The sequence below is a fragment of the Heteronotia binoei genome, chromosome 6 (assembly GCF_032191835.1).
Source record: "Heteronotia binoei isolate CCM8104 ecotype False Entrance Well chromosome 6, APGP_CSIRO_Hbin_v1, whole genome shotgun sequence".
NCBI classification, from domain to species: domain Eukaryota; kingdom Metazoa; phylum Chordata; class Lepidosauria; order Squamata; family Gekkonidae; genus Heteronotia; species Heteronotia binoei.
The window spans coordinates 77,330,718-77,347,784 of record NC_083228.1 but is presented as its reverse complement, the minus strand read 5'-3'; the positions used below and the strand labels follow the sequence as shown (position 1 = coordinate 77,347,784).

Sequence of the window (17,067 nt, the reverse complement as noted above, 5' to 3'; positions counted from 1 at the left end):
TGAACATATAGTCTGCAGCGAAACAATGTCAGCACATCTGGTCCTTCTCCCAAAACCCTTCCTGTGGCTTGGGTAGCACAGCAGACTTTTAGACTGAGATGCCTCCTAAGTAGGGTGTGGCATTAGGCCTGGCATTATAGGGCCTGATTTCAGAAGCCCTCTTTTCTGTTGGTGGTTCTGTATTTTGCTGTTCCTGAAACTGCTGTGGGCTTGCTGGCATTGCCTTGTCTCAGCCACTCATCCCAGTACCTCCTATTGACCTATCTAATAGTTTGGAGTGAGAAGAAATATCCATTACATGCATTTGTTTTCCCTTGGGGAAGCCTGACCAAGTTGAGTGTTGTGTCTCAGTCCCCATCCTTCCCTCTCTCTCAGCCAGGATTTCCTGCTCTGTAGCACACTTTAGCATAATTGCCTGTCACAATGGTCTGTAGTCAGGTGAAGCTGCTTCTAATGTTACTTAACCCTACTCATATTCTAGGGAACTGGCCAGGAAGAATGCCCATATTTGCAAAGTGCAGGTATAGTCAGAGGCAGTTGTCTCTGAGCTAGACTGCTGAACAAGTACCCCAGACATGTGCCCAACAATTCACACACTGCAAAAATGAACATCTTTGGAAAGTTTCTGGTCTCTTCCTTGCAGGCATCATGAGAAGGGAAGACTAAATTGAAATCCTTCTGTGTGAGTCTGCCATAGAATTCTCTCTCTCCCCCTTGCCCAACCCATATAGATATGTATCAGCACATGCTAATGTGGACAGCTTGCTCTTTTTATCATGCACTGAGAGTTATTGAAGTCCAGATGCTGGAATACACCGTACAGTTATGCTCCTCCCCAAAGGTCACATCTGTGACTAAGCCATCATCTTTCCCTGTACAAAATGCAGGGTGTCTTCTACCCTCCCTCCCTTCCATTCCTCCCCCTCCCCAGGTCAGTATTATTACCCAGAATCATACAACCCTTTGATGTCCCATTTCCAGGTGAGCTCTCTCACTCCCCAACACAGCATGAAAGAGATTTCACTAGACATCCTTTGGACATCAGAATCCTGACCCTGGCCTTTCTGAAACACAAATAAGCACCTCTGAGACTCTTTCCAGCCTGGATTTTACTACCAGGTGAATCACCCCAAATGCAGACCTCTCAGAATGAGTGAAAAGGGTTACAAAAGGAGTGGGGTCTCCATAGTGACTCCCCCATAGACTTGCTCACCTAAGTGTCTCATGAAAAGCTCAATCACTAGGAATCAAATATGTGTTTATCAGAAAAAGGCAATTACAAAGAATTAATGGTAAAAATGAGTTGTATAGATAAAATAGAAGGAACATAGTTCTAACTGCTCTTTCCTAGCTCTAGGCAAGAAGTTAAAAACACTTCCTTGGTCTAGGTCTTGTTTTGTGCTCAGCATTTAAGTAAAAGCAAGTTTTAGTTTTCTAACAGCTGTTGGCCACTCCCAGCCAACCCTGTTCTGCAATGGTCCATTGGAACTCTCTACTGAACTAGCATGCCCTTTCTCCTGCAAGGACTGGCATATGGGCAGTTTTGCACTTCCTGAGTACCTCACTGGCAGAGGAGTGTCTCAGGGGGAAGGCCTCTGATAAAGAGATATACTGGCTTTATTTACCCTGGCAGGGCTGCAGGATGAATATGTTTTGGGAAGGAGGAGGGAGCTAGGGGGACCTTAGAAATCTCACAGGATTTCTGCCTCCCCTTTGGAAAGCAGTATGGAGCGACTACAGGAATGTGTAGTCTGTGGGTGCATTTACATGGTGACTGTTTGCAAGTGGATTTTGCTGTTCCTAAATAGTAAAAATCCTGTTGTAAAGCATGCTATTTTCTCTGTGTGAATCCACCCTACATCTCTACTCATGTTCTGTTGTTCCACAGTATTCAGGCTCTCCCCTCTTGGCTCTGGTATGGTTGTGGGTCAGTGGCATCATCTCTATCAAGGATCCAATTAATGGATTCTTGTTGACAGGAGAGCTGTGGGACAAGGGTCCCTCGCCCTCACCCTGCAGGTCACAGTTGGGGCTCTTGTCTTGAGTTTCCTCTATCTGAGGAGCAGGCGCCAGTGCCAAGCCGGCAGCCTCCCCTGAGCTCTGCTTGTCTGAGTGACATGCAGAGCCTGGGCAGTGCCTCCCCCTCCCCCTAAATGCTGGCACTGATCACTGGCATTTTTCTCAGCTGTGGCACAGGAAGAACAAATAGAAATGTATACTTGTTTGTCCCAAGTGCAGGTGCTGGGAATACTGCTGCATTCTGGATACTCATGGGTACAGCAGGAGGCAAAATATAGGCCATATGAGTGAATGTGGATAAGGGAAACAAGGAGAGTCCAGCAGGGACAGTTGGAGGAGTTCAGAGCATTAGAATAATAGAATCAGACCCCTCACCATCTTCGTCACCCTCCTCTGGACCCATTCCAGCTTGTCTATATCCTTCTTAAAATGTGGTGCCCAAAACTGAACACAATACTCCAGGTGAGGTCTTACCAGAGCAAAGCGATCACTTTACATGATCTGGACACTATACTTCTGTTGATGCAGCCCAAAATTGCATTTGCCTTTTTAGCCACCACATCACACTGTTGACTCACGTTCAGCATATGGTCCACTAAGACCCCTAGATCCTTTTCGCACATACTACTGCTAAGACAAGTCTCTCCCATCCAATAACTATGCATTGGATTTTTCCTACCTAAATGCAGAACTTTACATTTATCCCTGTTAAAATTCATTTTATTGGCTTTAGCCCAGTTTTCCAGCCTGTCAAGGTCATCCTGTATCCTGTTTCTTTCTTCTACTGCAGGGGTGGCCAATGGTAGCTCTCCAGATGTTTTTTGCCTACAACTCCCATCAGCCCCAGCCAGCATGGCCAATGGCTGGGACTGATGAGAGTTGTAGGCAAAAAGCATCTGGAGATCTACCGTTGGCCATCCCTGTTCTACTGTATTTGCAACCCCTCCCAATTTAGTATCATCTGCAAGTTTAATAAGCATTCTATCTATTCCTTCATCCAAATCATTTATAAAGATGTTGAATAAAACAGGGCCCAGGACAGATCCTTGAGGGACTCCACTTGTCACTCCTCTCTAAGTGGATGAGGAACCATTCACAAGCACCCTTTGGGTGCGATCTGTCAACCAGTTGCAGATCCACCTAACAGTAACAGGATTCAAACCACATTTAACAACTTGTCAACAAGGATAGTATATGGAACCTTATCAAAAGCCTTACTGAAATCAAGATAAACGATGTCTACAGCATTCCCCTGATCCAGCAAGGTAATCACTTTCTCAAAAAAAGAGATCAGGTTAGTCTGATATAACTTGTTCTTGAGAAAACCATGCTGCCTCTTAGTAATCACAGACATCCTTTCTAAATGTTCCAGGACTGACTGTTTGATTATTTGTTCTAAAACTTTTCCAGGTATAGATGTCAAGCTGATGGGTTGGTAGTTACCCAGATCCTCCTTTTCCCCCTTTTTGAAGATGGGGACATTTGCCCATCTCCAATCCTCCGGCACTTCTCCTGTTCTCCAAGAATTCTCAAAAATACTAGCCAGAGGTTCAGAAATTACATCCGCAAGCTCTTTAGAACCCTTGGATGCAGTTCATCTGGCCCTGAGGACTTAGTTTCATTTAAAGAAACTAGGTGTTTATGTACTACCCCTACCCTGATCCTAGGTTGGAACTTCATACCCTCCTTATATGTTCTTTTTTTGCCATGTTGAGCACTGTTTTCCTCAGAAGAGAAGACTGAGGAAAAGTAGGAATTGAGCAGTTCCACCCTCTCTTCATTACCCATTACAATTTCACTTTCCTGCCCTCGCAATGGGCCTACCATGTCCTTGCTCTTTTTCTTACTCAGGACATAAGAAAATAACCCTTTTTTGTTGTTTTTAGCATCTTTGGCCAGCCTAAGCTCATACTGAGCTTTAGCTTTTCTAACTTTTTCTCTACAAGCACTGGTGATTTGTTTATATTCATCTTTGGTTATAAGGCTCTCCTTCCAATTTCAAGAGGAGTCTTTTTTATTTCTCAAGTTTTTAGAGAGCTGTTTATTGAGCCAACTCAGCTTCTTTAGGCTTCTTCCATTTTTTCTTCTCGTAGAAATTATCTGTGATTGTGCTTTCAGTATTTCGCTTGTAAGAAACTCCCATCCCTCCTGAACCCACTTCTTCCTAAGTATTTCTGACCATGGGATTTTACCCAGCATAGTTCTAAGTTTGTCGAAGTTTGCCTTTCTGAAGTCCAACCTATAAGTCTGACTACGTATAGCTTTTCCCTTCACTAAAACTGTAAATTCCAAAATCACATGGTCACTACCAATGTTCCCTCTGAGCTGCAGTCTTGTGAGCAAAAATTTTACTTTGTGAGCTACTGGCTCTGGGGCCATTTTTCCTAAGCTAAGGCAGAAACGTGTGAGCTGAAGGCTAAAAGTCTGTGAGCTAGCTCACACTCACAAAGCTTAGAGGGAACATTGGTCGCTACTGCCCAGTGTGCCCGCTATTTCTACTTCTTCAATCAATTCTTCCTTGTTGATGAGGATTAAATCCAAGATAACAGATCCCCTTGTTTCCTTCTTCACTTTCTGGAAAAGAAATTTGTCAGCAAGACAAGTCAGGAATCTATTTGACATTTCATTTTTAGCAGAGTTGGACTTCCAACAGATGTCCGGGTAATTGAAATCTCTCATGATCACTGTGTCCCTTCTCTTGGAGAACTTTGCAATCTGTTGTAGGAGTATCTCATCCAAGTCCTCTGCCTGGCTTGGTGGTCTATAGCAGATCCCCACCATAATATCACTGTTATTCTTGCTCCTTTTATTTTTACCCAGAGACTTTCAACTGCACTGCCATGCTCAGGTTCGCATATTTCCTCACAAGTATATACCTCCTTCACATATACTGCTACGCCTCTGCCCTTTCTCATTTGTCTGCCCCTTTTAAATAAGTTTTACCCCTGAATCCTAATATTCCAGTTGTGAGTGTCATCCCACCAAGTTTCAGTAAGGCCTATTATGTCATAGTCTCCTTCTCGTATTAGGACTTCCAGTTCCTCCTGTTTGTTTCCCATGCTCTGTACATTAGTGTAGAGACATCGGAGTCCACGTTTTATGCATCCTGAGGGTTTAGTTTCCGTGCATACCTGCAAGTTAACATTACCTAGTGTATGCACCACTCTCTGCAAATCTTTAGTGTTCTTATTCCCAGTTTCTGGCATCATACGAGGCTTTGAATTATTGTTTTGTTCCCCCATACAATTTAGTTTAAAGCCCTCTTTACTAGGTTAGTAAGGCTGTTACCAAACACCCTTTTTCCTACTGTCGTAAGGTGCAAACCATCTCCCGATAGAAGACCACCATTTCGAAAGCGTAAACCATGGTCCAGAAATCCAAATCTTTCCTGTCGACACCATAGATGTAGCCAGTCATTTATTTGAAATATTATTCTTTCTCATCCTAAGCCACGGCCTTCAACAGGAAGAACTTATGAGAACACAACCTGTGCACCCAGCTCCTTCACCTTCTGACCCAGAGCCACATAGTCTTTTCTAATACATTCAGGGCTATGATAGGCAGTATCATTCGATCCCACGTGGATCAGCAAGAAAGGATAATAATCTGTGGGCTTGATAAGTTTCCCAATCTTTTTTGTCACATGCTGGATGCGTGCACCCAGCAGACAACAGACCTCTTGGGATGACAAGTCTGGTCGACACACTTTCGACTCCACCCCTCTGAGCAAGGAGTCTCCAATTACCACCACCTTCCTCTTCCTACATTGGGGAACAGAAGCTGCAGGCTTCTTATCCACAGGATCCTGAGAAACTTTCTTCAAGCTTCATAGAAACTGGGGAAGTAGTCCTTCTTCCAATGGTTCAGAATCAGTTATTGTGGGGAGATCCTGAAACCTATTTCTGAGCAGCAGAGGCTCAGAACATCTCCTGATTTTCTTGCTCTTTCGGGTTACATTTTTCCGTGAACCCTCCTCCTGTGTTGGGTTCTCTTCCAACTGCTGAAATACCACTTCCCCTTCCTTCTTTTGTCCTTTCAAGGGCGCCTCAACGGTTTTGTCAAGAAAATCCTCACCTTCTTTTATACACTGCAGTGTGGACAATCTTGCCCCCAATCCCCATATTTTCTCCTCCAGCAGGGCTACTAACTTACACTTGCTGCAAGTGTAATTGCTGCTGCTCTCAGGTAGAAATACAAACATCTCACAATCTTTACATGTCAATACCTCTGCTCTCTCACCTCCCTCATTGAAGGAGGTCAGCATTACCTGGAAGACACATCACTGCCTCAGCTTCCTCACTTCCCTCACTGAAGGAGGTCAGCATTATCTGGAAGACTCCCAAAGTTGGCATAACACAGGACTCCTACATCTCCCTGTTCTTCCCCTTTACAAGACTAGTTTGTGAGTAAGTACCCTGCTAGATCCCTGTTGCTATTTTAAATACCAACTTAAGGCAGCGGGAAACCTTGGAATTGCCTACAATCACCTGGATTCTGTGCCATGCAGTATAAAAGAGAAATTTTAAAAATAAACAATTGGAAGATGAACAAATAAGGGACTGGCTACGTATTGTTGCAGTGCTGCGGTTTAATTTCCATGCCTTCAAATGCTCTGTTAAGTTCCCTTTTCAGTTCCAAACAAACAGACAAGTCTCTGAATACAGGTGTAGTGGTTAAGTGTGTGGACTCTTATCTGGGAGAACCGGGTTTGATTCCCCACTCCTCCACTTGCACCTGCTGGAATGGCCTTGGGTCAGCCATAGCTCTGGCAGAGGTTGTCCTCGAAAGGGCAGCTGCTGTGAGAGCCCTCTCCAGCCCCACCCACCTCACACGGTGTCTGTTGTGGGGGAGGAAGGTAAAGGAGATTGTGAGCCACTCTGGGACTCTTGGGAATGGAGGGCAGGATATAAATCCAATATCTTCTTCTTCTTCATTTAACCCTTTGGTTTTGCTCCTCCCCTTTGAAATGGTAGGGAGCAAAATCAATTTGATTTGATTTTGTTCCCTGATGCTTAGAAGAGGGGAAACAAAACCAGAGGATTCAATATGGAGATGCAGTGCCTCCCAGGGGGTATTTCACCACCTTCTTCCTGCTAGCCCAGCTGTCTCAGGCTCCCTTGCACAGCCTGTTTAAGGACTGCATGAAGGATCCTAAGCCAGCAGAGAGACCCAAGCCCCAAACAGCCAAACTGAACCAACCAAAACTCCAGTAAGTGTTTGGGTAATGTACCTTCTCCAAATATCAGTTTTCAAGCTTCAAACCAGCCCAAGTTTTGCCTGAATTTTGGCTCGGTTTGTGCCCATCCTTATCCACTACACCATTAAGGAAGTAGGTATATTCCTCCCCCACCCCCTGCTCAAGTGTTTCTGATTAATGTGAATGGGCAGTGCTTAGAGGTTCGGGTGTCTGCTGCATACTTCCTTCACAGTAATGCTGGGATATTACACTCTATGAGTTCACATAGGAGTCTCTCCACGTTGCCCCCCTCCCATCTGCAGTGAGCCTCTCTGAACATGAGCCAAGATCCTCTTAACTCTCTGTCTCCCATCTCCTTAGCAACTGCATTAAGCAGATCAATTGAGTTGGTGTCATTGGGATGGGATGGGATGGGAGGGCAGGGCTTTTTCTGCACACATCTCTCTCCCCCCTCCACCACGTTCCTCCCTTGGCGCTGCCACGCTCTTTCCCTCACTCTCACTTTCATCGCTGCAAGCCAGGAAAACACAGCTCGGACTTTGCTGTCAACAAACTCCCTATCCTGCTTTGTGACCGTGCTCTCTCCCCACTGCAGGCACCATTACTGTGCCTTTTTGGTACTTTGTGGAGGGCCAAGGGTACCCCAGTGCTGATGGAGGGCAATCTTCAACAGCAGGACTGAAGGCAGAAGCATCAGCACTGTTTCAAGTGACACAGGCACCCACTGGCATGTGGGAGACTCTGGCTGGGGAACTGGGGTGAGTTAGGAGCTGGAGTGAGAGGCCTTGGGGCCATGACTCCCATTCATCATGAACCTGGAAGGCCTGGAGATGATCGCTGTGTTGGTGGTTTTGGTCCTGTTCGTCAAAGTGCTGGAGCAGTTCGGGCTTTTTGAACCTGTCTCCTTGGAAGGTAATGCACAAAGTAGCATGGGATGGGGAGCAGTTCTGATTTAATCTGTACCTCCATGGCTGGTTCCAGGATTAGTCCTGATTAGTTAGATCTAGTTTGGGCAGGACATTGTCTAGTTAAATCACGGAAGTACTTACTGAGCCTCTACTACAATCCAGATGGCTTCATGTTTCCTTCTAATATAGCAGTATTAAAACTGCAAAACAAGAATATTTGTGTGTCTGTGAGTATAGGATGAACATCTGAGGTGGATGCAGTCAAAGAGGTCTGCTGTCCTACCAGCAAAGCCTCCCTTGAAAAAGAAGTGGAAACTTCAACTGTTTTCACTCTTGGTACAAAACAAGAGCATAGAGCTCCACACTGCAGAGATGAATCTTGGGGGAGCAGGACTTCCAAGCAGCCAAGCTGTTTTGGCCACAAACAAGTGCTGGGCAGCATGGCACCTGCCAGGGCAATGACTTTGAGGAGGCAGCAAGCCAGGGGACTTTGAGTCTCATCTAGATCTGTAGTGTTAATACCTGGCCAAGTGGGTGCAAATGTGATGTGATGCCAAGCTGGTAACAATAATGGAACACCTTGTATGTGAAAATGTTTCTGAGGTGTATGAGGGAGGAGAAGGGTGTTGGTAAACTGGAATGGTGTGTATGAATGAGAGATGCTGTGCGTGTTCAGTGTACACTCTGCTGTAGAGGCTCATTTAGTATATTATTGACAGCAAACAAAATTGTAAGAAGTATTGAATGACAGTTGAGCATGTCCTGTCTGTTTACGTTACTATTAAGTGTGCATTTATTGATAAGCTCTGGGTTTGGTTTTGTTTTTTTGCCATTGCCGGGTGTGCTCAACTCTGCGAAAGGCAAACACCCTCCTGATATCTGAGTTCTTTCTCCTGCTTCCTTTACCGAAGGAGGCAGGTAACAGACTGATCTGCCTTATGGGCTGCTGACCAGGGTGCTGAAGTGATCTGCATCTTAGTTGCAGGACTTCTAAGAAATTCTGAAACTAGTAAGAGTTTGAATCATATCAGTCGTGTCCTGCAGAGGGAGGTGAGAAAATACTTTTGAGTAGAGCCACTTTCTTGAAATTGCTTTGTCAGTGAGCTCTGATCATTACCGGTTATTCTTGAGATCAGGAAGCAACATGAAACTGGTGGGTGAAAAGGGCAGTCCAGCATGGATTCAATTTGGCAAGAATGCCATCTGTAGAATATGGTTTAACCCTGTGTGCTTTTTGCTTATTCCTGTCCCGTGTCCAGCTACTTCCAGGAACCAGATTCTGTATCAGAGGGGCTACTTCCTGTCCCTGGGATTTTGTTACAGATCTTTCTCACACTTCTTCATATGGGGGACATTGGATTCCACCCCCCTCTTAGATTTGTTCATCTTGGTCCAGCAGCCAGCTTGAACAAGGCCTTTTCTTCACAGTCCCTCATTTTAACATGGAATAACAATGTTCCTTTTGGGCAGATCAGTTGTGATGAAAATAGATTACATGCTTTGATGGAACTATGATGCTTTCCTTGCTTTTCTGTTCCTGTTGTGTTCTTTCCTGGTGCAGGCATTCTGTCCAGAGTTCTATAGCAGTTCGACTTGTTGCTACTTTAAACTGGATCTTTCTAGGGAGTAGGATGTTGGAGGAAGGGATCCAGTTATTTTGCAGATTAATTAGCTGGTAACATGCTGTTCTTGTGGAGTGGACTATGCCAATGTTTGTCTTTGGACTTCTTGTATGTGGAGACTGGGCTTTCTGCTCATTTCCTGCCATTTGAATGGTGTATGTGCATGTGTGCATCTACAGATTGGAGCCTGTCATTTGCAAAGGTGACATGTTCAGGGGTAACTTCTGTTTTTCTGATTGATACATGTTCCTCTACCATATAGCAGGAGATGTAGGTAACCTTATTAGCTGGGAATGCAACAGGCCCTGCAGAGCCCCCCATCCCTTCAGCTGTGTATCTGTGCTACAACACTGGTGCTGTCCATGTGTTACAGTGAACAAATGTACATCTATTTGTATGAAAGAGCCAATGTGCATTCACTTTACAAATGAAATCAGGAGTAGTGCCTGGATAAATCACACATTCAGGTGTACATTTGTTGAATGTAACAAGAGAATTACTCAACACGCATATAAAGAAAAACAAAGCGTAAATGAATTTTGTGTGTGCTCACTGTAACTAGTGAACAAGGTGACTATTGTAGCCTGTTTCATGGGCAGCTGTGGCTGTAGATAATTTGTCTGCAGAGCAAGAAAAGCAGAGTGCTTTTCTACTAATGTAACGAATAGCTCATTAATGATATATCTAAATAATGCTAATACTTTGCAGACTGATTACATTAGAAGAAACAGGTTATATCAAAAAGAAATTCAAGATCATAGAGTTGTTTAGGAATACTCTGAACCTGGGAGACCTAATTCTCTAGATGTTGACAATGTGTAATACGATCATTAATATCTTGCCATATAGTGGATTTAATTACATGGTGAGGTGTTTATCTGGCCACATGGTCTATCTCTTTATTTCATATACTTTTATCCCACCTTTCTTCCAAAGAGAGCAGGGTGGTGTCCATTATTCTTCCATCCTCCTTTTTATCCTTGGAATAACAATCCAGTGAGGTAGGTTAGGCTAAAAGAGTGTGACTAGCCCATGGTCGCTCAGCAAGGTTTGTGACAGGACAAGGATTTGAACTTGGCTCTCCCACATCCTAGTCCCAAAATGGCCATTATATATCATCCTCCATTTCTCTGGATTTCCAAGTTGTTAGAAGGAGCATGATAACAATAATCTTACAATGTGGTTAAAAGCTCCAGATACAGAATTTTTAAAAATGGACATCATATGACACAGCAGGGGTGGCCAACGGTAGCTCTTCAGATGTTTTTTTGCCTACTACTCCAATCAGCCCCAGCCACTGGTCATGCTGGCTGGAGCTGATGGGAGTTGTAGGCAAAAAACATCTGGAGAGCTACGGTTGGCCACCCCTGTGATACAAGATGTGTTGAACCCTTACATACCCTACTCATTCATCTACTGCATATATTTTGAAGATTCTTGCCATACCTCTTTTTCCTCATTTGTTAAGCCATGCATAAATCTTTTCCATATCATTATTCCTATTCGGAGAATAGCTTCTGAGACCAAACCCGGAGGATTAAATCCCATACACAGAAAGAAGAGGAGTCTTGTGACACATTAAAGAATTTTTAAAAACCCAGGTAGCATTAATTTTCATGGGCTACCCCACAGTAATCTCTGTATAGAGAACAACTTTTGGCTGTCAGTTTTCTATTCCTTCCTCACATTTCTTTCTCCTTTGAAGGACAGGCTCTGTCCTGTCAATTAATTGATGAACATGGGGAAATTAATTTGCCTGCAGCATAAGTGTGTTATGAAATATGATGATCCAAGGATGGAAGCGAGAAGCATCTTTTGCATTCTTTGCTTTTAAGACATGGTATTTGCTAGGGTCCTTGGTTAATTCTCCATGTTGAAAGTTCTGTCTATTAAGAGGGAGAGCATGCAACACTTCCTTTAGCAAGCCACAGTAAAATATAATGAAGTTGCACCATAAAGAAATGCCTTATACTTGGGACCACTGTGGGGTAGTGGTTATAATGCTAGCCTAGGACTAGTGAAATTTGCATTCCATCCCCATTCCTCTGTGAAGCTCACTGGGTGACTTTGGGCCAGTCACTCTCTCAATCATAGCCTAGAAAGATAGGGAGACAGCAGCAATTCACCCCAAGCTTCTTGGATCCTGGCTGCGGCTGGAGGCTACTTCATGTGGAATCTGAACTTCTTTAGGTAAGAGATGGGCCTCCGAGAAGAACAGAGTGGAAGAGAACAAACACCCCATGGCATAATAATTGCTTTGCTGGATCAAGTCATGATCCATCTAATCCTCTGTTTTGTTTCCTGAAGAAACATGCCAGGTGCCCTGGAAGCTCACAAGCAGGGCTTACAATTAAGATGCACCCCCTCTTTCTTGTCCTTTGCATCAGGTCATCAAAGGGGTAGTGCTTCTTAACCTGAAGATTCTGTTTAGGTATCATTCTTTTAATACCTGCTAGCCTTCCTACTTTCATCCAGTGGCAGTGGGGACAACATTATACATGATGATAGGAACAGATTGCATAGTAAATGTATTTATCTGGCAGAATTTCTGTCCCTCCAACAGTTAAAACCTTACTACTCTGAGGGCTACATAGCCACGCCCCCTTCTCCTTGCCATTATTGACACAGTCTGCTTGGACAACATGAGACGATAATTTCTCCCACCCTCATTCCCATGTCCAAGCTGATCCTCCTGCCCCCAACACCAAGAACTGCCTCTGCCCTGCTCCCTGTGTTATTTCTGACCACAAGAGTGCTCCCAGGCAGTACTGCATCATGCCAACTGGTGAAATAAAATCCCCTAATGGCTTGGAGATGTTAATGGATGTGGCCCTGCCACCAGCTCCACCGCAATCAATCCTATTCGTTGCTCTGTCCATGCCAAGCGCTAGGTTGGCTTTTCTGGCTCCTGCCCAGAACAAGAAAAGGGCAGCATAAAGTAGGGTGGGAGATGCTGAATCATGAGAAAGCAACAATAATGGACTTGTTTTGAGGTCTGGGAAACTTCCTTTCAGCTTGCTGAACTACCTCAGATTTAAGGTCGCTATTTGGCCAAGAAAAATAGCCCTGTCCCTTTAACACAGAATTTAATATGCAGAAATCTGCAATGGTTAGAAGGGTTTTTCCCAAAGTTTTTAAAAAATAACTTCACTAATCACCGCTGCAGAACAAAAGGGAGCAGTTTAAAAAGTTGGCAACCTTATTTGGACTTCCTGGAAAAATCAGGAATTTCTGAAGCACCTGATCCCAAATCAGGAATATTTGGCAGCTGATCCAGAGTCAAGAATTTTTGAGGCACATAGGTGTGGTTGTGCACATCTCACAGGCATCTTATGGCTGTGTCAAAATGTTAGTGATTACTGATGAGCAACAGGACTCCCCTGTCTTCATAGCTGAGCCATATTGTGAACATGCTTTATTTTAGTTAGTGAAAAATATGTTCACTGTACAGCTCCAATTTGGAAACTGTGATCTCTCGTCCTTATATAAAACGATAGATTCTGCAAGCTTGACTCCTGCTTTCTCATTTTATGCATTTTGGGGGAGGAGGGGAGCTGTTCTCTCTTTTGCACAGGTGTAGCTTTTCTTTCCATCACAAATGGAGATTCTCAGGAAATGTCAGCTAGGGCAGTGTCCTCATATTCCAGAAATCAAAGTGTAAGTTATTTAAAGGGAATGTGAACCAGGTTAGGTTCACCAGTTGTTACACTGATATTAAGTTCACATTTATTTATTTGATGCATTTATATGTTGTTTTCTGGCACAGTTCATGTGCTATGCAATGAAGCATGCTTCAAATTAAAATTAAAAAGTCTTTGAACAGTCCTAAAATCCAAAGAGGCTTTTGTTCGGCTGGAATAACAAAAATCAAAAGGAGTCTTCTTGCACCATTTAGACTGATATATTGTAGCACAAGGTTTGGTGGACTACAGCCTACTTCATCCTAGATGAATGATGTCCTTGGTTGATGTCCATACACATACATATTAGTATGGGGAATGTCTTTTTCACCAGCCCTAGGGTAAAAATGCAGTGAAATGCAAGAGGTACAGTCTGACATAAACAATAAGCTCTGAAGTCTGAAAGAAAAATGCTTTCCAAGGTAGGATCAGCTGCATCACAACTTGTATTTTGCTTTTTCACAGAAGGGGTTGGGAACGGTCAAGTCTGCCTACTAGAACTGGTGGCACAGCCTTGACATGGAATATTCAGATCAGTGCTTTTGGTACAAGGACCATGGCTCCACTGTGGCTAAGAATCCCCCCCCCCCAAAAAAAAAGAATCCAGAAAAAGATCTAAGTTTTCATGTATTAATACTTAGCATTTGCAGAGCACTTTTTGTGTTCTGAGCACCTCATGTGTGCTCAGTCTTTGCAGGAGCCCTGTGAGGTCAGCCAGTAGACTCCTATTTTGCAGATGTGGGGGGGCTAGCTAAGGGAAAGAGTGGCTTGCCTAAGACCATCTGGTGAGTTCATGCCTGAGATGAAATTTGAACAGGTGACCTCCCAAGTCACAGCTCATTCTCTTAGCGACAGCAGTGACACAATGTTAGTACAATACAGAACTTTCCCTTAATAGTAATCCATTCAGGCAGAAGACATTTGTGTTAGAACTCTGCAAAAATGCTATCTTCCCTGCAGCAGGACTATCCTTTCCTGCTGGCCCTAATCTATTACACAGAAAACAGAAAATAGCACTACTGGCATTGCAGTGCAAAGGCTAAAATACAGTTAGGGCACATAAGGACTTATTGTCTGAGAATAAAGAAAAAAAGAGGATGAACTCAGTGTTTGGAAAAATCTTGGCTGGTGAGAGCTGCTTAGCAGACACATAAATTCTCAGCAGGGTGGCTGTGAAAGGAAGCTAAGCGCACTGAAACTGACTTTTGTTCAAATCCCAGTAAAAGCTTTGCTAATGGATAGAAGTCTTGGTGCTTCACAGATCAAAACATACGGCCCTGACCTGGATAGCCCAGGCAAGCCTGAACTTGTTGGATCTTGGAAGCTAAGCAGGGCCAACCCTGGCAAGTATTTGGATGGAGAATCTACAAGGAATACCAGGACTGGGGCACAGAGACCCGATTAAAAAGCCACCTTTCTGAATATCCAAGCCCCAGTAAGAGTCTCTAGAAGTCAGCCATGACTGCCAGACATGCACACACAGAGACACACGAACACAAAGTAAAAGAAAGAAAGAAACATACATACAGGATCTCTTTCCGATTTTGGATGAGTTCAAATAAAATATTTTGTGATAATTAGCCCCTGCCCATCACACCCCTTGAAAAGAATTGGGCTGCCCACCAGCCAGATGTCCCTTGTTTGAGCTCTTGTGTTGTTGTTGCTCCTAGTGATATCCAATAGTTGGCCTATACACTGTGGGGTAGTCTGGTGATGAAATTTACCAGGAAACTTCCAGGTAGATGCTGCTCTTCAGGGCAGACAGTGGCCACTGGGACCAGTCTTTGCTTGCTGCTGACTGGCTGCTGAAAAAGAGGAGGAAACATCCATTGTCACTGTCCCCAGCCAGGCCAACGAAGGAGAAAGAGGCAGCTATTTCACTCACACCTGGACCATCCCCCCTGTGAAGAAAAAGAAAGTGAAGGGGCTGCCTCCTTGTTGTCTCCTTTTCTCAGCTGTGATGGCCTAAGCAGGATTACAAAACTGGATCAAATGTGATGCATCAGATGATGGTCACAATAATTGGGCCAAGAAAATGAGGCAGTATTTCTTACCATTTCTTCTATGCTTGAAAGTCAGGTGGTTAAGATGTCTTTGGAGCAAATCAACTGAGAGCTTTGTTGCCCATTGTGTCCAGCCCTATTTACCAGTACCTTCTGAGTGCCAGTCAGACATATTTCCAGATAGCCATGAGCACTATAGCCATTAGTACTATCATGGTATCAACAGAACTGTGTGTAACCCACAATTTTAAGATCAGACAGAACCAGAAATTGCTTTTGGGAACACATATTTCTGTGGAAGAGCCATGCTTTCTTTTTAAGAAAAAAAGTTTCTAATCCTCATGGCTCCAAAGGTAACAATTGTTTATTGGATCAGAGCAAAGATCCATTTGGCCTCCATTAGTGTAGAGCCAAATACCTCTGACATGATAGAGATGGTTGTTCCCTTTTTCTTGTCCCTATCACCGGGTAATGAAACCAGCTTTGGTGATCTGTATAATGTCCACCAGTTCCATCTTTCATCCAGTGTTTCTAAAAAGCTCCTGAGCTAATGGCCTTCACTACGACTGGTGCTACTTTTAAGTAGAATTTCTTCACAAAAATGTGTTTTCTTGCTAGAACCCAAAATTTAATTCTCTAGTGGAGAATTCTCTAGTGGAGAATTTATTTTAGTGTGGTGTGTAGACAACCCTGATTCTAAGTATATAAGTCTCTCTTGAAATTTCTCTCTTGAAATTTCTCTTAGCTTTCTCCTAATTTCTCCTGTGAACTCTTGGTATCTTAGCTTAGCTTCATGGGTATCTTGACAGTCTAGTAATTGATAAACCCCAGCAGGTTTACCCTAGAATAGGGCTTAGATAAACTGGAATATATGCCAGTAGATCAGCAAGATCTTTTTCCCCAAGGTGTTTGGAATCCCATTGCACCCTTGATAGCATTGGATCCCCAAAGCCCTCCTTCTTTCCTTCCTCCTCTCCTCATCTTAACTAATTTGCTACTGCAGCTCCAAAGGCTGGCAGTGGTAGATGATGTAGCCAACACTCAAGAAGAATATCCCCCTCCCCTTCAGTGCCACAAACACTATTTGCGTAGCCTGAGGTGCACCCTAAGAACTATCATCCCTAGGACATCTGAGATGAGGTGCTGATTGTAGTTTCTAGGGTGCACAGCCTCAGTGCCCCCTAAGAAGTGTCATCCTTAGGGTATCTGACATTAGGTGCTGATTGTATTTCCTAGGGTGCACACTTTGGACTACCAAAACAGAGTCTTTGATGTTCGGAGGGGGGGAGAGAAGGAGGCAGGGGAATTTTTCTCTCTTTCCATGCATTGGCTAGCCAGCCACCTCCCTCCACTATTGTCCATCACTTGCTTGTATCTGCAGCAGCAGCAAGCAAGTGGTCTTGAAGGTGAACCTGACAGACCACCCAAGTTAATATTTCATGTCCAGGGCACATGGCATCACTGCCTGGTATACACTAAATGACACACACATGTCATACAGTCTGATATACACTGTAATACTTAGTAAGTGCCCTCTCATTAATAATGTACGAAAGAGTTGCCGTGTATTGTGGCTTAAGAAAGAGTTGCCGTGTATTGTGGCTTAAATCTCACCTGTGCCATGAATTCAATATCTAT

The 17,067-nt window shown here is 43.9% G+C and overlaps 1 protein-coding gene across 7 annotated transcripts in view; it reads left to right on the top strand.

Moving 5' to 3' along the window:
- Positions 1 to 17,067, top strand: part of KCNIP2 (potassium voltage-gated channel interacting protein 2) — a 184,709-nt gene that overhangs the window by 132,711 nt on the left and 34,931 nt on the right. Inside the window, exon 1 of one of the 7 annotated variants that reach the window (XM_060241817.1) lies at positions 7,658 to 8,128. The exons of 5 other annotated variants lie outside the window; for them this stretch is intronic. In XM_060241817.1, coding sequence (XP_060097800.1) covers positions 8,026 to 8,128 — 103 coding nt within the window. In that variant the 5' untranslated portion in view covers positions 7,658 to 8,025. Of the gene's footprint in view, positions 1 to 7,657; positions 8,129 to 17,067 lie in introns of those variants that run through there. One more of the 7 variants, XM_060241818.1, reaches the window with a different exon arrangement.